Source organism: Opisthorchis viverrini (genome assembly GCF_000715545.1).
Source record: "Opisthorchis viverrini unplaced genomic scaffold opera_v5_274, whole genome shotgun sequence".
In the NCBI taxonomy this organism is placed as follows: Eukaryota; Metazoa; Platyhelminthes; class Trematoda; order Opisthorchiida; family Opisthorchiidae; genus Opisthorchis; species Opisthorchis viverrini.
The window spans coordinates 142,246-164,455 of record NW_008751934.1 but is presented as its reverse complement, the minus strand read 5'-3'; the positions used below and the strand labels follow the sequence as shown (position 1 = coordinate 164,455).

The 22,210-nt window shown below is 40.0% G+C and overlaps 1 protein-coding gene across 1 annotated transcript in view; it reads right to left on the bottom strand.

The window, feature by feature from the left end:
• Positions 1-21,898, bottom strand: part of T265_09435 (hypothetical protein) — a gene marked incomplete at both ends in the record, with an annotated part of 53,539 nt that extends 31,641 nt beyond the window's left edge. Inside the window, 4 exons of the mRNA XM_009175498.1 lie at positions 341-443; positions 2,238-2,545; positions 10,670-11,167; positions 20,375-21,898. Of these exons, the coding sequence (XP_009173762.1) occupies positions 341-443; positions 2,238-2,545; positions 10,670-11,167; positions 20,375-21,898 (2,433 nt within the window). The remainder of the gene's footprint in view (positions 1-340; positions 444-2,237; positions 2,546-10,669; positions 11,168-20,374) is intronic.
• Positions 21,899-22,210: the final 312 nt, after the last annotated feature.

Here is a 22,210-nt window from a genome sequence, read left to right as displayed (position 1 = left end):
TATTGAGCCTGCAAGTACTTGCTTGAAATCCATACTGCACTTCCCAGTAGCATTGGTGTTGGCCCATTCTGAGCAAGATGTAGAACACTTTTTGGTTTTATGTTCACCTTTACAGTTATCGGATGACTGGTAACTTTGCGTTCCGTTGTGTCCACAGCAAGCAGCTTGAGAAATAAACAAAACCAAATGTGTGAGGCTAGTAATATTTCTCTTTGGTCCGTTTGGACCTTCAAACTGCAGTTAAGCTGGATGAATAATAGTTCGATCACAATGACAGTGAGAAATCCAGGAAAGGTTTTTGTATAGGCATTATTCTCAAATTTACCATCAGACAACTCACCTCAATGATATCTTCCAAACTGTCACTCCATTCGTGATGCACATAGAAAATGTCGTTGTCCATTAGATCAGCGCTCGAAAGTACTTGTACGGTCTGGTTTAGCCTATGAAGAAAGCATAACATGGTTTTGATCTAAATAATTCAGGATGGTAAAGTCGAAGCGGCTAAAGTAATCGTATATGGTAGCGACTTGATTAGGTACACCCACCCACACACCGGAGTAGTATACTCATTGGCCGCTTTTTGTGTCTCCTCAGGCCTGCACCAAGTAGTTCCCGTTAACGGTCACCTGAAACCATCCTGTTTCATAACCCTACTGTCTCAAACAGCTATCAAAATACCTTACCCTCTAAACCGTATACTTGGCTCAAGAGTTTAGTGATGATTGGTCTAATAAACAGTTGCATGCGCGGACAGAGGTGTGTAACAGACGTATTCGTCGTATGCCGCACAATATAGGAATTCATCTGACAATCATTATCATATGCGTCCTAAGAGCTAGACAGAATTATCACCTGATTTAAAAGTCGCGGAGAAACTTCATGCCATAAATCAGCCTCTAAACGGTAATATATCAACATCAAAGTAGTTAAAGCAAACAGTAGAAATGAACCCAGAACTTGTAGGTGCTCAAGCGCTGAACATGTTGTTCTTCCAAAAAAAAAACAGGATATCAGGATAACCCGGCTTGTCTATCCTATTTTGATAGCTACTTACATCAAACGCAATGAGTGTATTATTTCATACAAAATATGCATTCGGTTTGAATATCTGCTGTTTTGTTTTACGGACATATATGTTCATAAAATGGAAACTTGATATTCGCAAGCGCTGACATGTTGTTCTTCCAAAAAAAAAACAGGATATCAGGATAACACCGCTTGTCTATCCTATTTTGATAGCTATTTACATCAAACGCAATGAGTGTATTATTTCATACAAAATATGCATTCGGTTTGAATATCTGCTGTTTTGTTTTACGGACATATATGTTCATAAAATGGAAACTTGATATTCGGAGTTCCTTTTTGTTTACATACGAGATGCTTCCAGCTTTCAATTACCAAGTCGTGCATCACCTGCTACTGACGCGTAATCGTCAGTTGAACTGTGTTGTGTTCACATCATTTCTAGGGCACCTAGTATTATTGTTATCATACTTGCTTGAGACAGTAGCTAAGTTGTTTTTCGAGATCCTCTAAAATATCGCAGTTAATTCCTCCTTCGTAAAATATGTGCAGTTATTGCCATGGTTCTATTACCTCATGATATATTTTCGTGTGGTTGTTTTTCCTGCTCCATATGAACAATGTACTTAAAAATTATTACTTATCTCTGGTATTTCTATCTTATCTTGGTAAGTGCCTTTTGGTGGTGCACTGAAAAGGTCCAAATGCGCAATGGCTGTCTTCCCAGCTAGTGAAGAATTCTGTCTAAACGCGTAACTCAGTGATCCCGATGAACATTAACCCATGCTGTCCTCCACGGTATCGTAGTTGACGCTCACCGCACCCTTCGGTCCTTAGTCGGGCGTGAACCTCATTAGAATTACAAACAGCTGCATTGCATGGTATAGCTTTTGTTTTAAGAGGCAAACAGTGCTCAGCGATGAATGAACTTCATACATAAGCTGTGTCCATATATCGTTCGTTTTGTGTAAAGTTGTCCGTCTGACAAGCAAAACAGAATTATGTCGTACTTCTCTAGCATGCAATCCTGTGTACCCATAAACTAGTCCTCCTCCGAATGAGGGGCATATTATATCACTAATACGCTTTTGTACCACTTGAATTAAAGGGCATCCGTAGACAGAGTAATTTGCTGTTTTACAACACTTTATATAGAAAATTTTAATGTGAATTTTTATTATCATAACCAAAATATGTACACTACCTACCTTTTGGAAATGACAACACCATTTCGCGGATAAGTCACGATCAGATAAACAAGACGTGGTGTTCCGTGATTGGTACGTTCTTGATACTCCTCAGCACTGTATTGTTCTCTTGACCACACATACGGCGTCAGAGACTGTTCGTTTGTCAACATATCCGAATTAGCCGGGAATATTGGTTGGTCATGACGAATTGGTACGTCCTCAGAACCTAGGGGTGCTAAACTTGCGTCACTCAGCGAATGATGCCCCTCCTGTTCCATTGTTATCTCACGAACCTGTGAGGCACGCCGGAAGGATTTTCGGTTAGTCTGCAACCTTTTTATCCATAGTATGTATTAAAAAGCGTTTATATTCATGTATGTGGTAAGGTCGTCAGAAAACAATAGCTACTTTAGGTTCCAAGAACTTTCGCACTAAGTTTACCGAGTGGCTCTCATTTCAGACGGAATCACTGGTGAGGTCAGCTCGCCCATGAACGTTTTTATTTTTCATGTCATAGTGTAATTGGGAATCTGCATACCTCAGTCTCTGTTTGGGCTGTCTGGTAGTGCTTCAACCAGCCGTGTTGTTCCTTGATCCGACCATATTGCTCCAGTCACGGTTTGCTGATTTATTCGTCTTATATTTATATGCACTGAAGAGAACCTACTGGGAGCAAAACTTTGCTCATCTCAGGTATCTCTGCCCGTACACGGGATTTTTAGTTGAATCAAGATTATGACATCTTCTTGAAGCACCACTACTCATTAGGTTGCCGAAAACTGTTCGGAAATCCAAGACCGGTTTTACCCTGCTTCGGGCTCACCAAGTATGCGTAGCCCCAAGTTACCGATGGTCTTGTGTTCTGGTTGAATATGACATAACTAGTGAGGGGACAGCCTTAAACATGTCAGTCGTTGTATGGATCAACAAATTAGCAATCGGCTGTCCTAAAACAATCGGGGAGGGGGTGTAACCAAAATCATCTATCACGTACATGGATGCAGATACCAATGCTTGCAATAAAACTATACTGTTCACGCCAGGGACAAATCGTAGCACATTGTATACAATATACAGTAGGATCTTCTTGGTGATACCAGAAGTATACTTGACAAAATGTGACTGTAACTAAAGTGTTCCGTCGGTCACATACTGCAAACTTGCGACCAACAGTACAGGCCTATCAGCTGCCCACGATTTAGTCAAAACTTCGGTGTCCGACACCATAAACACAGATTTTGTGACAGCCTGATAACTACTGACAATCAACTGCCTGGTGCATTGTACGTATTTTCTTTACTTACGAAATTCTGACATAATAACCAATGGAGCTTGTCAAGTAGTGGATAACGCCAGTTAGTAGTCCGCTACCGATTACCGAGAACGTTGCGCAGTCACAAATGTAACATAAAGGGTGTGTAGTGTTTAGCATACATAACTTCTACCATGAGAACTAAGGCGCGTTGTGTATCGTGTTTGGACCTCAGAGTTGACCGCAATTTAGAGTGCCGATAAAACTTGTTGGATACTGGCTCATCTGAAGCCCGTTGAAGCAGGGATCTATTTGGACACGCTCTCTGTTGCACTCCACCAATATGCGAAACGCGTGCACGTATATGTACACGATGCATCACTGCATCAAACAAGCGCTAACCGATTGAAAATCCCGAGATAAGCCCTATATCATTAGCGATATTTAGGAAAGCGTTTTTGGCACTCTTAACCCGAACAGGTAATAGACTGGGGTACAAATCAAATGCTAATTATTCCTTGTTGTCCAACTTTAGCAAATTTGCATCTACTCATAATCATTAATCAATGATAAATAGGGTGACAGAAAGACAGGATGACAGAGAGATTGATAGGGCAGACAGTAGCAACCAGCAAATATAGATGTAACGATCTACAAATTTGTTTCATAAATTTATTATGCTCTCGCTCTACGCAAAGATGCTTTATTATAGCAGTTTTTAACATCACAGATTTTCGCTTCTGTGGAAATCGTGTATAACCACAAACCAACTGGCTGTCTGAAATGCATGGAACTTGCATTTTGGAGAGTTAGCCGACCGACAAAACACTAACAATGCTAGATCGTTTTCCCTATGTTGTTAAACGTGTCAAGCGTGTAAAAGTAAACATTAGTTAACGGGCGCATTAGGGACATCATTCTAGTGATCAGGAGCGCATCGATATAAAAAAATAAACCTTTACATAGCTTTTCGTATCCTCTTTGTTGCCAAATTGAACTTCGAAGCTCTACAAAACTCTCATATTTTTCCAGGAGATTATATCGAAGTTTGCCAATTGCATACCCACGTTCTTCCGAGAAATTTATGCACGCTATATACCTGTGAACTCTGTCAGCTTATGTTAAAAATCGAATTTGTACATCTAACACAATGTTCCAGACAATCCATTCGTGTTGAGCCCAGCGAACATTGTAAACACTGTGAAGTTGCACGCAGTATTCCTTTATTTTGGAAATGGATGCGGATCTGTGTGGCATATGAACTGAAAGCAGTAGTGAAGCCACCAAAACGGTCTGATTTTAGTAGAATTCTTGAATAACAATATAAACTCCGAGTAATGATGAGTGTTCCCAAATATACTGACCAAGATGTGGCATAAACACCTGTGTTCTGGTTGGCAAGTGCAATAGGGAGAAAAGGGCAACTACTCACACCTGAAAAATTTGTAAGAGAAGGGACGAAAATAAAACTTATGAATTCGGTGATATTCTATCAATTGCCGTTAAGTGTCGGATGACTTCGAACAGCGAAAATGGTTTTTTCGTGGACCTTATGTTGATATTGTGCCTGTTGGGATGAAACATGTTCGGTACGCAAACACTGAATTGCCTAGTAGCAAACAGAAGTAAAGGTGACTAGGAGTTTAAACTCGTAAATACTCTTAGTATACCATATTAGCCACAACGGAACCGATATCACATTTATTATGCTCGATTTTTCAAATCTACTGTATGATTAATTTCATCTCCTCAGCACCGTAAGCAAAGAATGCGCTCAATAATTTTAAACCCTCTATCAAAAGTGCTTCGTGGGAATAGGTGCCTCCTAAATTTGATGCCCACCAACGGCATTTCTGTCTCGTATTAGAGGGTTTCCACCAAGTCACTTCCTGTCAACATATTAAATAGATTGTGTTTAGGAGGAAGAAAATCCGCCCATAAGTTCAATGGAAGTGTCACTTGGTGTGTTTTGTCGGGAACTGATGGATTCGTTTCCTTAGTTATTGATATCCTGTTACTTCCCAACATACCGCAACACTGAGTTTTCTTTGATCTCAGTCACTCAAATTTCATTAATCGATCGACTTGGGTTTGGATATGGTTGGCTAAATTCATCCGAGGGAAATAGAACTTCGGACATGCGGAGATAATATTCGGAATCTGTCCAATTAACACAGATATGAAAGTTGCTGTTGATATACTAAAAACAATCCACGCTACATTTTTCGAGAAGTCGTTGCATTCCTTATCTTGGTTCATTCCGTTGTAGTGCCTTAATCGAAGGTATTGTTGAACGTCGGCATTTGTCGTACGCGTACCAGCCTGCAATAACCAAAACTACCACCTGACAAGGAAATTGCAGAAATTGTATCATCTGCGTCGTTCTTAGTAAAATGACACAGGAAAGTATTAGAAGAGCACAATATTAAATTTGAGATATTTCGATAATTACCCAGCTGACTGATTTACGTGGTGGTAGTCAAGGAAGTGTTTACAACATAAAACCGTTCTACGCTGCATTGAGGCGCACGTGAAGCCGGCTTTCACAAAAGGACCTTATGGCACTTGTTCGTATAAGAGATAGGATAGCGGGAAGTTCTAAAAGATCCAACACTGTACCCCGATTTCCGGCTTATTAAGAAAGTACTTACCTTAAGTTTTAAACCTGGATGATGAATCTGTGTGCAGATCTCTTGTGATCTCTCCAAATCTGGGCTCCATTGCACAGAGCTGAAATGATGCTGCGGACAACCAGTTGGGTCGTTTATCCACCAAATTTCAAAACACTCCCCGGCAAATGGATTCACATTGCTTTTGTCCTTAGGCTGTTGAAGATTTTCAAGCGGCAATCGATAAACTATTCTTTTTGCGAGAACATCCATGAGTGTGAAACGTCTAATCCCCGGTTTTTGAAAACTTGGTGTGATTAAAACCAACTCTCCAAGTACTGGGGCCTACACAAAGAGCGGAATGTATTTTTCAAATGCCGGAACTCAGAAGAGTTATAAATAGGTTTGTCATAAATCATAAAAAAAGTCACACGTCACCATAGAATTCGCAGCGATTCGGCAAATATTCAGTGCTTTTATGCAGATAAAAATGAACAAATGACTCAGGCCTGGCCATACTTCTTCAAAACAAGTTATGTCAAGTTACACTACACTGGATGATTAGGATAAAACCCAAATACAAACTTCTTGGGTGCCATATTGATGTCCTTTTCTACGTTTAGCCACATTCTTGTCACCAGGATTTCAAAAGATGCTTGCTGCTGCTGCGCACAACGCTGTATTCTAAATAACCTATATACCTAGCTACTTCGTTTATAACCTCACATTGCTCTGAATAAAGACGTAGTGTTTACATAGCTTGCTTGCCATTTTACTCGACGAATACCTTTTCTTCAATTCTTGTTACGTCCCATAGAAGATTTTTCTGTTATTCTTTCATTGTAAGTTATACCAGGTCAGCATAACAAATAAACATTGGAAATTCATGTGGGTTGGGTACGTTTCGTTGCGATTCTTTAGGGTTTGTCATATTAGTATGACACTGCATTTCTTCTAATCTTCAATTATGTTCCGAAATGGATCTAGCTAGAAGTTAGCTTCGAAAATAAGCTGAAAATGCAAGCAACCTCACCGATCCTTCTTTTGTCAGAATGACTAAAGAATTATCGAAAAGATTCTTGGAGTAGCCGGAAAACAGTATTTTATTCTAATGCACGTGTCCCTCTCTCACTGACAGGCGTAAAACATGCCGGATTAAAGGTCATCTCGGAACACGATAGGATGTGTCATAATCCTTGGTTTTAACGTTTTGTTCTCAACGCGTACACTTATTCAAATGAATGGGAATCATGACGTCATCCGTTATTTATTTCAGCCGTCGCAAATTTGTGACTGAGGGTGCATTATGTGTGAAGCATGTGTTTCAGTGATAGAATTCGTAAAGATAAATGCCATAAATGCCTGGTGTGGTTGTTTTGCCGAAGATTTCACAACAGCATGGAGTGACTTGCTTCGTGCTCTGCTCCGGCTGAATTCCGAGTTTAAGCCAGTTTTGAAGGCAGATAACTTGGTTCCGTCATGACGATGTAGACGGACAGCGGCAAACCCAATTTATGGTAAATACTTGAATATTCTCCTGTGTAAGACCTACAACTAAACCACAGTACCTGCACAATTTAGTGGTCTAATTGGTCGTTTGTATCAGAGTCGTAAAGTCGCACTTGATGTACTTTATTCGACTGCTTCAGTTTATGGTAATCTACCATGCTCATTTTCCGTGGTTCACTTCTGGAGCTTACATTCAGCTTATATGACATATTCACTTGGACATCTTGTAGCAGATCCAACGTGCATTCCCATCAGAAAAATGGATTTTTCGTAGGGTTCACAATTTGTTTCTTTCCATGTACTGCAGTCACCTCCTATCTTGTTTACACACTTCTCCAAAACTTTTTTGTTTTCGTTTTGAAATATCCTTTAGTAAAGTAGTCAATGCATGCACCCTGAAGTGTTCGACAAGAAATCAGTTATCAAATTCAAGGTCAAAATTGGCCTGAAGTGCCAATAGAAAAATGCGACCTCACATTGCTCAGTTGTTGGGCCGTAGATTTTCAGCTAGAGCTCTTCTACAATTACTCTTCCTTAGAAAACTTTGCAATTCTTGTACTATTGCCCCATTCGCTCATTTAGTTCAACTGAGTTTATCAAATAAGTCGTTTGTGAATTAACACGTTGTCTTGCCGCATGTGCCAGTCGATTTTTATCAACTATGTATACGAGAGTTTCCCCGAATGTTTGCTTTCCCTTGAAGAAATTTTAAAGAAAACTATGAGAACCAGATTTCTTGAATGCATACAGCTAATAATATTTATACTTTTTCTTCGCTGTGATCACTGATCAAAATTTCTGTTTATTCCGTCCACACGAGAGGAACAACAGCCAGCGAATTGAGAGTCTTTGTGTAAACCGTTCAAACTCGCCCAGCACATGGAAGTGAAATAACTTACTAGCAGATGTCTATTTTATAGCCAAACAGAACAAATTCTCTCAAACTAGGGGTAGGCGATGCGTGATGATTTGGTTTACAGCAGGCTTGGATCTGATGCACCTCAGCGGATGAAAATCGCTAACACCCACTTGCAAATGTACGCAGTGGTTATAAGGGGAAACAAAAACATACCTTAAGCATCTCATTGGATTAAGCCTACTAGGGTTATCATTAAGGGCCCACGACGAGATTTTCTAACGACTTGCCGTATTTGCGTATTGACATTATTTTAAGGCCACCTACTAAAACTGCAAAGACAGTAACGCGGAAATCTGAGGATAAACTAAATGGACAACATGGGGAGCGGTTGTGTGAGAGGCCAATGTTTCCCACCGTATAACGTTGCGCTGCAGCTAAAATTTCAGTAATTTTCGACTAGAATACAATATGTACTGCTGGTTATATTTCACTCGGCACTCTTAGCTCACGGTGTGTTTCTTAGCACTGGGGACCAGATGAGTGGGTACCAATCCTGGAGATTTTCCTCATTCAGTGTGCTTGAAGTTTGGGCTAAATACGCTTACTGTTCGAGCAGAGTATACTAAGATATCATTTATAATTACCCAAAAATTAGAGCACAGTATTTAATTATCCAAAATATGTAGGGTGATCAGCAAAATGTGCATGCAAAACTCGAATTAACTATTTAAAACATCCCAGGAATGATGTGTGTACAAAATTTGATAGGTGTTCTCGATCTTGACCACAATTACTCTAGTCATTATTAGGTTATTAGCCGAACCATTGGACGGGCTAAATGAGTTCCGCACAGATTGAACGGAACAAAAGAATTTCGCATTGATTAATAACTGAAGTTTCTAAGCGCCGATACCCCACTGGGAAACTGTAAACATGTTTCCAAACAATGTAGCTTTGACATTACAACATCGATCATAACACACCACAAAACTGCTGCTGATGTTGCAGTTATCGAACAGAATTGTTCATTTCCATCGCTTCGATCTGACAACCTTACCTTGTCAACTTTGCACTGCTGGTGGTAAATTCCAACGTCAAGAACGAGGCTGAACAGCTGCTGTTCTACTTAATTGGCAGCAGTACGCCCTCTGTGCATTTCATCATCCTTGCATATTCTTTATGTCACTTGACAGTTCTAACTGGCCGTTCCCTCGACCGCCACTAGAGATTCTTTGCAGTAAGTAGCTCCAACAAATGTTTTGTGCGTAGTAAGTCATTCGTGGTTTTCACTCATGAGCAATTAGAGTGTAGAGTATTTTGGGATATGGGTTCAAGAGATATTGACAGCCCGTTTTGCCTTGAAATGCGGTACGTAAACAGCCGGAACATTCCTTCAGAAAGCTATTTTGCTGATAGCGCGAAAGTTGGCACGCAAGCTAATTGACGCTACAGAATGCTGTCAATGCACACGTCCAAACATCAAGTGTCATTTGTCCACATGACGCAGAAGATTTTTGTCCTTAAGGACGTGTCACATTTCATGCATTCGTGGTCTACGTGTTGTTGAGCCTAAAATATTTGCGCAACGTAAGACAGCAATGTATGCTATTCCGCTCCATAATATCACGAATACCCGAAGTAATCTATCTTACTAAGGACTTGGCAAAGCATAATTTGAGGGCTCAGCTGTTTAAGGCCACAAGACATGAACCCTCCTTTAGAAAACTCACTAAAACTGTCCCACTCAGGATACGACAATGGATTAAAATATATGACTGAGCACTCATCATTATTCACTTAAGTAAGGTTGATTACTGTAATCGAAAATGGTAAATTTAATGGTGCCTTTTACCACAGTCGATGGCATGGGCAGCATTTCTTTGTGTTTGATTTACGTCTGCTAAACTTAAGTCCATCTACAATGTTGTGAAGAAAGTAACTCTAGGCGCGGAAAGGCACACACGCCATATACCTTGGACACCGTTTGAGTAAGTTGATCAGATCTTTTGAATTTTTCAGATGTTGGTGAGATACAGAACAACGAAATTCTTTCCATCATTTCTTCCCAGATGGACAAACGCATAGTTCATTTGCCAGTTATTTGACTGCAGTACTCAAGCACTAAAAACATGGACGTGTGTATCACTAAAACTAGGAGGTAAATGTGAAAGGAGGCAATTCAGATACAAAAGCATGCATGCTGCCAGTAAATTAAACATACTTTTCTCAGCCGAAACATCCCTTCATTGCAGCCAAAATGAATATCTTGGTTGCCTGACTCCTTGAATGAAAGGGTTGTCTGTTCACCGAGCTCCATGTTCAAGTTTGTATTGAACTCCACAACTCTCTGTGTTCCGCCACCTGACGACAACAAACGGGCCCCAGCTGACGTATGTGGAACAACAGATATTCGAACCTTTTCCTGCCAGCGCTCGTTCCCAAAAGACATTGTTACCAACAAAATAATAAAATCTTGTTGATTCTCAATATTCATTTCGGAGCCTCTTTGGGGGTGAAAGATGCACGGATCTTTAAAGGTTTGATTCTCCAATACGTATCGCCAGGTCACACGGAAGTAAATATTGTAATCAAGAATATCTGCGTATGTGAACGAGTCCAAAGGTGTCGTTGAGTTTTCCGTCGTGAGGCTTCCGTAGCATGAACCCGTGTGTAGATATACATGGATTGCATTTGGTGCCATCTCAATGTTGGTTGAAACCTATGACAATAATACCCGAAAGTAAAGGCAGCAAGATAGTTATTTTAGGAAAATATTATGATTATCAGACTAAACTTTGAAAAATTATGCAATGAACAATCATGGACACAATGAATAAACCATAGAAGTACCCATAGAACACCTAATACTTGGCGTCTTTTTCCAGTACTAATGTGTATCGTATGGTGGATGACAATTCAGATGCTGCTGGTGACCACTCATCTACGTATTCGCTGAAAATCCAGTCTGGTATCTGAATCAGAGCTTTTCTCTCTGTTACCTGTCATCATCGTCGACAGCAACACTAAATGAAAGCGTTGGCTACCTGGCGTAGGCTATGTGGAACTAGGCAACGTGAGTTGAAACAGCACTGCCAGCCTGAGTGGTAAGAGGCTGTCTCACGATGGACAACATACAGTGAATAAGCACCGTTGGCCAAAAATCTTCATTGGAAATTTCGGTAAATTTTTAATTTTTAGCATTGTTTGTGACTACATTTTTCCAGTTTAGAAAGTTCCAACACGTAAACCTATGACACTGACGCTAAAACGTACACAACATTCGAATATGAGTATTCCCGTTTGAATGGAAATATTTAGATGGCTAACCAGAATCTTTCATGTTTGTCCTTCATCGGAGGTGATGTGCATTCTGAGACTGAATTTGACTCGCATTTTACAGTCAGATTTACCTGGCAGGACAAAAAGTGGTGCACTCACCAAGATTTTTCTCAAATTGTAAGCAAACGTCATATAAAATTGAGAACGCTTGTATTTTCAGAGTTGTTCCAAATGAAACTGAAAGCGAATCTTATGCATCGAGTTTAGTTGAAGAATGATTTAAATGCTTATAACGGTTCTCGAACTAGCATCAACTTAACTTACAAACATCACACCTGATTCAGTGTTTAAGAGCGAAATAAGATTGATAGAAGTTAAATGCATTCACTTGCTTACCAATTTGGCTCCATAGAAAGATTCACCTGGAACCCAGCTAAATCTCTCGTTGGTGATGTTCTGAGGGGACTGTATGTGCTGTATCAGACCGCCGTATCCTTCAGTTGGTACATCAATTGGGATATCGCGATACCTTGTATGGACACAATACACTAAACGTAACGTTGCCGAAAACTCTGACAGCCCACAACCGGTTTCGCTCCTCTTCTAAGTAATTAGGTAGGCAGTCTCCGAGGTTCCCTCACCCTTATGTTCTACTTTAACTCAAATTACACTCATCTTCATACCAACCTAGTCTTGAAGGGAGAAGTTTTTAGTTGGCCGTTGAAGAATTTTCATAAACCTTGTGTCAAGTCATATAAACTACGTCAAGTTGTATGTCCCGGATTAATTTTTTAAGCACCCGCTTATCTCTACAATGTTTGTATGCTACTTGAACCAAAAACCCATCACTGTTTGGCCTTTAATAGTCAGTGACTAATAATGCAATTTTTGAAGGCAGTCCTTATGCTTTAAAGAATTTAGTATAAGATATAAACGTTTCTATCTGTTAATGTGTATGTCCCGTTGATACCAGAGTGAACAAAAAAACAAAAAGCATGCTTGTCCTAGTTTCAGCTACTATTTACTCTTTGTGTTGTTGAGAAGTATAGCATCCCGGTTTTCGAGTTGATATACGTCCTGATCAGTTGTCCAAACTTCTGGGGAATGAACGTTGCGGGAGAGAGGGAGTCAGGGGACAAAGTCAAAGCCAGTTATATCACTTTCCTGTCATTTTGAAATTTGCTATTTGGTATCATATTTATTTGTGACATTTTGACGGAAAAAAACTTAACTGGCATGTAAGAGCGAAAATCTTCAGTCCGAAAGATAACACTCATATGAGGAAGCAAAAATATAGCCTAGTACACAATACAACTTTTTTCCATCCACGCATAACCTAGAGGTCGTACAGTCTCCAAACACAGCATTACACTCGTCAGTATTATGACTTTTGTAGACATTTCTTAATGCACCCCACTTTTATAGAAAACGCTCGTTGGGATACTGCCAACCAAATGAGGCCATGATGCCGGTCGGAAATTTGGGATATTTGCAGAGTCATTCCGACAATTTTTTCCTATCGGTGACAGTCACATCTCAACCCTCAGTGAAGTTTCGCCAATGAGAGATAGCTTATGAACACTTTGTGGAGATGGTTTCCTGGTTGAACACGTAAATTTATATGACCGTGCCGACGGAAAAGAATGCGGACAGTGCTCATCTGTTTGCTTGATAATAAGGACAATATAAATTTGTTAGTTTATTCATTTTTATGTTAGCTTGTTAACACTGTAACAATTTTTCATTTTCCTCGCAGGCTTAACCCCCGGATGAAGGAGCAGAATCGTGATATTTTTCCGCACGCTAGACAGTGTGATCTGATTTAAACACAATTGGTTCTCGTCCACAAGCATCACTGTTTTTCACAAATATGTGAGCCACGGCATTCGATCCACAAGCTAGATTTGTCTCTCTAAAACTGCACCTAATGAAACCCTCTGTGATATTGACCCTACAACATTTCTCTTATTACGAGTCCTTTCGGATAAGGAGTGACGCAGATATTTATGCATACATACTGGTGTATTCTTCACTGATGCACGTCTTTCACAAGAAGATCTAGCTGAAATCCTACTTGTGTATTACACGACTAAAAATTGTCTAAGCAATTTGGACTTTACACAAAGGCCTAATGAATTAATGATATTTCTATAAAATGCGGCAACTATAGGGTTTTTATAGGCATGTCTAACGAAGTCGTACCATATAAACCAAAAATAGGAGCAACACTAAGGTCAGCCTGTTTTGTTTTCTACTGTTTCTAGTTACCGTCGGTATTAAGTGGCAGCAAAACTGCAAACCAGAGAAAGCGCAAGTTGTGTATTATCATAAGATGTCGTATTCAGTATAGATGAATACACGATAAACCATTTATCTTGTTGACGTTACTTGTTGATAAGAATACGTGAACTAGTAGACTGAAGCAACGGCAAACTTTTTGGACTTGAAATACTTTTTATCGTCTTTTGAAATTTAGTTTTCTTGAACGCGGAGGGCAAACGTTATATGCGAGTCCCCTAGATAGAATTTCGTCGCGCTTTTTCTAAAAACACCTTCATGAAGTACCAGCCTAAGGACAACAATCTGCGACACTCACGCTACTCGGATAATACCTGACAACAGTTTTCTATAATACTAATGGCAAAATATTCTTTGGGAAATATTTCCTGCATACCTCTAACCATATCCAGTACAGTTCACGGTTTGATTTGAAATTTAATTCCATACTGAACGAAACCGGTCTGAAGCCTTTATTCGGTTTCAAAGTTTTTGCAATTTATGTTTAGAAGGATTTTCATATTGACTGACAAAAATGGCAAATAGCAAAATCTAATAAAGCCGAGATATCACTGGTGGTTGGAAGAGCTACTCACTTTTCATTATGAAATATATTTTTGCACACCATGTAGTCTTCTTTTTCTGACCTTAAATTTTGCCTTCTTAAGGGCAAGAGTACTTAAAAGTACTGAACATCTCCTCCTCAGACTATTCATATCTGATTGATCAAATTAACCCTTTTTCAATAGTGAAGCATTTCTCCCAAGAGAATACGGCGCAAAATGGGCCACTTTCCATTAGATCAATTCAGGTAATCTGGAGACAACACATTTTTAGTAAGCATTCGTAAAAATGAATCAGCCACTATGACATCTATCGATTTAAGTAGTGTTTTTGGATTTTTATCTGTGACACGGACTGAGATATCACCATAGGAACTGACTTACATAACCACACAATTTTTTCCGTCATACGTCGGCCTGTAAAGTAGCGCAAACTATACAGCAAGGTTTGAATAATAGATGCCTAGAGCAAGTAATCCTTTCTTGTTCATTGTCATTGTACTGCCTTCTTTCGGCCCCAGCCGGCTTGAGAAAATCGTGCGCTTGATACATACAAAGTTCAGTAGCTTGCAATAGCATTTGAACAACCGTCTAACCTTAAAATATGAAGTGTGAACTAACACGTTAGAAGGTCCCATGGTTCTTGGACGTACCATAAACTGGGCTTTTGAAAAAAACTTCCTTAAACGAACCCCCGTGGTTGCGCATTTAAATCCAAATATGACTCATCCTGCAGTGCAGTAGAAATAACAACGGCCTGATAGCGGCGAATTTGCCTCTGGGAAGACCAATGAGTGCTTGATTTAAGCGGACTGAAGTGGACTACCTGCCGTAATGTTCAAAGTAGAGTGTTTTGTAGCAAACAAATTTGGTATCATATGTTACCTAGTTACTGACCAGGCCACTGAATGAGATTCCATAAAGTTTCAAAAGAATGCCGACTAGACGTCGTAAGCACTATTGCAAGTTTTTTACCAACCCGTATGGCACACGTCTACTTCTGATATACCATCTAAAGTCTACATTCCAGTTGCTGCGAAACTCGCAGGTGAAAATGAGCTTCCTCGAGTGAATGTCTCTAAAAAATTACCAAAGGCAACTTATCAAACTTCACATAGGCAACGAGACCTAGGGGTGTATGTATCCGATCGCCTACAAAGGCCTGGACACAAAAGAAGCAAGGGCACTTGAACGCCTAAAAATTGTTACCATATTGTACCACTAAACGAAACAAAAAAAGATCTAGTGAAGGAAGTAAATTCTTTGTCTTTGTTTGTCAGTAATAGCTTCCGAAGCCCATGGAAACAGCTGGATTGGTTTAATAAAGTTAAGCTGGACATTATATGCATTATGCCAGAAGCAGCTAAAAGAACCCATAATTTGCATGAGAAGGCAGCACATTCCTAATAGACGGTTATAGTAACGTGATTGTATAAGTCCAAAAGTGGTCCATTTTACGGTGGATGACCAGGACGACCATTTAAAAACTGAGACACTCATAACCATTGGGTAAATAGCCGTCATTATCCGGCCGTCTTCAGAAATTGGCTAGCATTGCAGCCAGAAGCCAATGCATTCAGACAAGAAGAAACTGGTCATCTCCAATTTTATGTTAGTAGACAGTCGGCTACTCATTCACAGTGACATCCAAAAAGTACAACAGAGCAACGATAGCGTTTCCTTGGCATTTTTACGAGTGCCCTCACTTAGTGAGGGGTGTAAACAAGGCTGCTTACTGGAACGTAAGTAATGGACCTCCTTGGAGGGACTCGCCATCAGAAAATCTTGTATAACGTTAGAATATCTGGTCTAATTCAACCCTTTATTAAATTATACATATATATACTATATACATTCGACTAGCAGAACCTAATACGGATGTAGACATTCATGGCTGGTTCGAAGCCCGAGTCAAAAAGAGCCCGGACAACCCACTCATCCTGGAGAAGTATTGGGCCATAGATTTACAAATGACACCAGTCTGTGTTTGCTTTTTTCTTCTTTTAAGGCGTGCGTTGATTTACTATTTTGCAAAATTTAAATCCCAAGCGTAAAAGTTATCCTCAGCCGATTTCATTATTCCGAATGCGACCGACACGGGCACTTCCGACTTTGATTCTAACACATGCGGTAAAACTGTCGTGGAATGGATTCGTTCTCTAGGGATATCGGAAGGCGGCTATGATGATTTAAATCAGTTGTCAGGAAATTCTACTTCGGGTTTGCAAATAAATGACAGATTTACAAGATATATATTTATTTCTTATGCCATCAAGCTTTTTCGACGTATTTATTAATTTCCTTCTCTGCGTGTCTTTGAAAGCATAAAGCAAGGAAGGAACAACTGAAAGAATGATTACCGCAATTCGACATGAAATTGCATAACTGTATTGTAAATGGCGGCCAAACTCGCAAATTTTTCTTAGGATCTAACAATGTAGTGCTTGAACCCTAGCACAAAAACAGTCACAACAAAGCATGCAACACTGACCTTTATTCCGGCTGGAAGTGTGACTGGAAACTGACAGTTTTCCATGTCTTCGACCGTAAACAAACATTCTTGTTACCGTGACTGGCCGACTTACTGTTTCCGATGACTACGGTTTTGCACAATATTTTTTAACTACCGCTCTTTTGTTCTTCCAGACGGACACCTAGTAGATATACAGATGCACCAGTTAAAAATGGAGTCCAGGATTACATATTGGGTTGCACACGCCCGTCCATTCATTAGTTGCTCCGAGAAATGGGTTTCAAACCTGATAATGAGTCTTTGAGCAAAATTTTGTCTGAGTGGAAGCTGAGATTCAGTTGAGAGCAATTTGGACCCCGATTAGAATGCTTCGGCAGCAAACACACAGAGATACCACCAGATACATGAAACATTGAGCGAGTTTCTTAACAAGATTCAACGTTACGCATCCGCCATTGTACGGATGCGTTTCTGGCCACACTGAATAGCAGCGCAGACTTATAATTAATCATTAGGGAAATGGGTCTAAACATTTAGTGCCATTTAGTGTACTATTTTTACATCAGTAAAATTAAAATAAAAGTTTTACTTAATTTAGCCGTACATGACATTATCCAACCTTTATGGGGATATATCAAATTTTACATCCAAAACAATAAAACGTACAACGTACCAGGACGTTTGAACAATGACGCGCCGGTTCAGAAATTAATCCTGTCGGTGGTACTTTTTTGTTATTTCTATAATAAAGCTGATTACCCTATATATACTCCATTTCTAGCTCCATTATCCGTCAAATTGCCCTCTCATGAACCACTGAAAATTTTAATGATTATGCTGCTAGTTCATTCAAGGGGTAAGAAGAGCCTAAAGATTCTTGCACCTTGAAAAACATTTGCTCATCTTTTGGTCTTTCACACAATCACATAACAATCGCCATTTCCTTGTTGATCAAATACATGCTTTTTTAATAATTCAGAAGATTCATTACGTATATTGTGATTAGATATCCTGAAGGCATGTCTGTAAACAGTTGTTATATATGAGGTATGTCATCTTAGTCTAACAAAATTCCGCTATCACGTGTTTCTGGATGGGAGGATAATGCCGTCCCTAAATCCTTCCAACCTTAACAATGTAGGACATAGTGCGGTGAACTCACTGCCAAAATTTCCCTCTTCCACGCAAAACAGCTGCACTGTGCTACAGATTGCTTTAAGATGGCTTTAAGTTGTAGCACACCCAAAATATTGTTTTCAGTCTTCAAGCTGCGCATTCACATACTAGCAACAATCTCTGCGTACTGCTTCTAACTGTTTGTCTTCAATTCTACTTCCAGACACCTTTTTATACGGTTGCTGAAAACAGACGTTAAAATCAACAAAGGATATGTTCAACTTGTGAAGTTGTCCATGGGTAATTTTGCTGCATCCAACGGTAAAAGTGTACCTGCTGATGATGTGAAACAAATGGTAAGTTACTATGGAACTTGTACTTGAAGTGAAGCCAGTCTGTGCTGAAAAGCCGAGAAGCTAATAACCGAACACGCATCCTTTACCCTACGAATGGTCGACCACAAGTGCGGCTAATCTTCGCCCGGACAAGAAAGTGACAAAAACGACCAATGCGTTCTTTCTGAGATAACCTTCGACAATGCAGGTTGCTGGTCAGGTGGCTGTTGACACATTACCGATGTATCACCCTCTGTGATCTCACAGTCATCCTGTACGTTACCAGTATACATTCGGGCAGCCTTTGCATTTGAGGTGTTTGGTTGTGTTGCAGTAGACTGGTGATACCGAGGCCATAGATCGAGTGATAAAGCAATGGTCGAATTTTGTCTGCCATATAAGCTTGGCCTTCTGCTAAAAATCTCCGAGCTTCAAAGGCACGTGTCCTCAAATTCCCCGGAAACACCGAGGGTGCAAACACCGAGCTTGCAAACACGCCATGGTTGCTAATGTTATCATTATACGCAGCAACCACTAGGTGGAACAAGACATATGAAGAAAGTGAACCAAATTGTTCCATGTGAGTTCCAGCGCAAAAATAGATGGTGATATCCAAACACTTGGACACTTAATGGTCAAGCGAATTTTAACTGTACTTACTAGTCACCTTTTTCATACTGACTAGGGTGAATATAGTAGTGCGTAGTAGCAAAAAGGTAGCAGTTAGCGATTCTCACTGCAAAAAAGGCCAAAATTTGCGGTAAGCTTTAATTTTTGTAGAGAAGAGATTACAGCTGTTCAAGGCTAAGTTTGGTGCAGGCCCGACAAGTTATGGAACACATAAAAGTGACATTCTCCACCAGACAACTTCTCTGCTATAGCTGGGTGCACTCATGATGTTCATCGAGCAAAAGCACGTAGCAATCTTTGCTCCAAAGATGGGCTGTCTCTAATGAGTTGTAAATAAACGTAATGGTATGTCAGAATGAAATCTTTCCTCAGTCCCGATGCTGCATTTGAAACGTTATTGTAATTTCATTGATATTCTTACAAAGGGACGAGGCGTCTTCCGTTCTGCTAGACAACTTTATCCAGAAGTCTAGAGTTTTCAGGTAATGCTACACTTCATTGCAATTGTTGTGTGCAGCACACTCAGTTGTAGAATATCATAAACGAGAGATTCATTTGAGTCTCCCGTGAAAACGGAATTGATTTGCAAATGAGTGTATTTCTCGAAAACAATCCAATTTGGGTTCAAGTAAAACATAAGGTTGACGGAACTCAGGGACTGCACTCACTTGATGAGCCTCAAGAAGGGTGGAACCGGTCGTGGGCTTTCGAAAAGTTTTCAGCAACCTTGTGGGTAGTTTCCTTTATGGACACATATTATTTTGTTCCGCTTGCAAATGTAAATTAGGTTAATCTATTCCAGTAAATATCCTATTGGTTTTTGAGCCTCTAGAATTTAGATACTGCCGCCATCATTTTGGTTTTCTGCGGATATCAGCCAGGTTATCAGTTTCCTTATAATGTTTTATATGATCCTGTTCTTTATTTACTTGCACGATTATTACAGATTTTATGAACTTCTGTTACGGCGCTAGCCTGAGCGGCTGGTATCGTTCATGAAGAATTAGCATGGTATCAAAGATTTTATTTTAAAACCGAATAAACCAGGAGCATAATGAATTCCAAGTAAATATTAGATTTTTCCATAGTTCAGCGTTGGTCTTATGGGTAGGGATTTTTTTTACTGTAAATCTAAAGCTTTACAGAACATCTGCATGCAATATAGCTAAGATTTTAAACTTTGCATGAAAGCCAACATGGAGAATGAACTCAGGACAATATTCATTAGATGATAATCAAATTTTCAGACTCACTTCAAAGAAGAGTGGATACCGCGAGTCCTTACGTCTTGTTACCTCGATTGAAGAGCCGAAGGCCTGAAAAATTGGCCGTGACGCGTTGAGTAGTACAGGCACATTAGATGAAAATAGGCCATCATTCACAGTGAGCACGATGGAGCAGAGTGGGGCACCCTGGTTTCTAAAGGCTACTTCACTTTGCTGAACTTCATACATGGTAAAATTGGTAAGTTTCTGGCCGGATTTGACATTTAAAAAGTATCCACACTTTGGATATCTAATATTGAGTCGGTGGTAATTGTGTAGAATAGCCCACTTGATGGAATAGTGGGTCGGAACTTTGGATGATAGTTGAAGATCGTAATCATTAACCTTCAGCCACCCTTTTGGCATAACTGTTGTTGAATTAAACCGAAAAATCACATTTTTGGCGAAGATGGTGGGTGGGTTGTCGTTGATTGCGTTTATCACCAGACGAAACGTCCCATCTATCGGTTGACTCACAACTTCTCCCATAAACTTGGCTAAATTTGTGCGACCATCTTGAAACTGTTCGTCCATGGGGGATTCAGCACAGACAAGCTGAAATTGAAATTCGTCTCGGAAAAATTCACTTCCATCATGCACGTATATCAGTCGATTTTCTTCAACCACATCATAAAGGTAGAAAACAAAGCGCTCAATTTGATACGATGATTGTTTATCTCTCCCTATTTGTTTTAATGTGCCGTGTTTGGGGAACGTCTTAACCCGGAACTGCAACGCATCTGTGTATTCGGGGCAGGTTTTTGGTTCCAGAGACAGATGTTTTGAGGTGATCACAAGGATGCCACCTTCAGACACTTCACCGTCCTTGTTTACCAGTTTAACCTCTCCCATTCGCCAAATACCAGTGAAGTTTGTCGTTGATATAGTATTCACGACAACAGCGAAATAACTTGGTTCTTTCCTCTGTGCTCCGGGAACATGTAGACGAAATTCAAATCCGTCTTTAAAATTTTCAAGTTTTTCACGTATTGAGTTGTCATCCGGGACACGGCGAAATATATAGAATAGGCGGCCACTGTTTATATCTTGCTGAGTAAATTGGGAGTTAACTCCCAGGTACGTACGTCTGCTGGATTGGCTTTCAATATTTTTGTCTAACTGCTTGAGAAATAAATGTCCGTGTTGAGGCGCGGAAAGAACAGTATAATATATGTGGCTATCTCGTTCTGGTGGATGAACACTGGCACTTAGGAGCCTGGAGTTTATCCGACATAGTCTGCTTCCTTCAAATAATGATGGTCTGGTGTTCCCCGCACTACTCTGGTAGAAATTCAGTACAGCTTTTTCATTCCGCTCAAGCGTGATGGTTATCCGTTCAAACACGATGGGAAGCACCAAACGAACACTGTCTGATTTGTTACTAGTTCGAATGCATGTCAAATGAACCAAGTCTTCAAATATTTTATCGGCCTGCTCTGGCTGCAGTAGAGTACCAACATAGCGGACCTGTTGATTGAGCACTTGCTTCCCAGAAAATAAATCGTTTGCCATCCATTCCCCCACTTCATTGACTGATGAGCTCGTAGAAATTTGAAATACACCACAAGAGGCTTGAATCACATGAAATTTGTAACTCTCGAATGTGTGTTCGTCGTAAATTCTTTCTGGATCGGTATCTGGTACCAAATTTGATGGAGTGATTAAAACCGCCCTTATTGGAACCAGATGGATGATGGGCAGAGTATAAGTTGGAATTACTTGAGCACTTTTGTTCCTGGAAATGACCGAATCCGCAGATCCAACAGAATGAATGTCTCTTTCGGTCACGTGTCTGGATTCGCTAGGTGGAGATAAAACACAGGT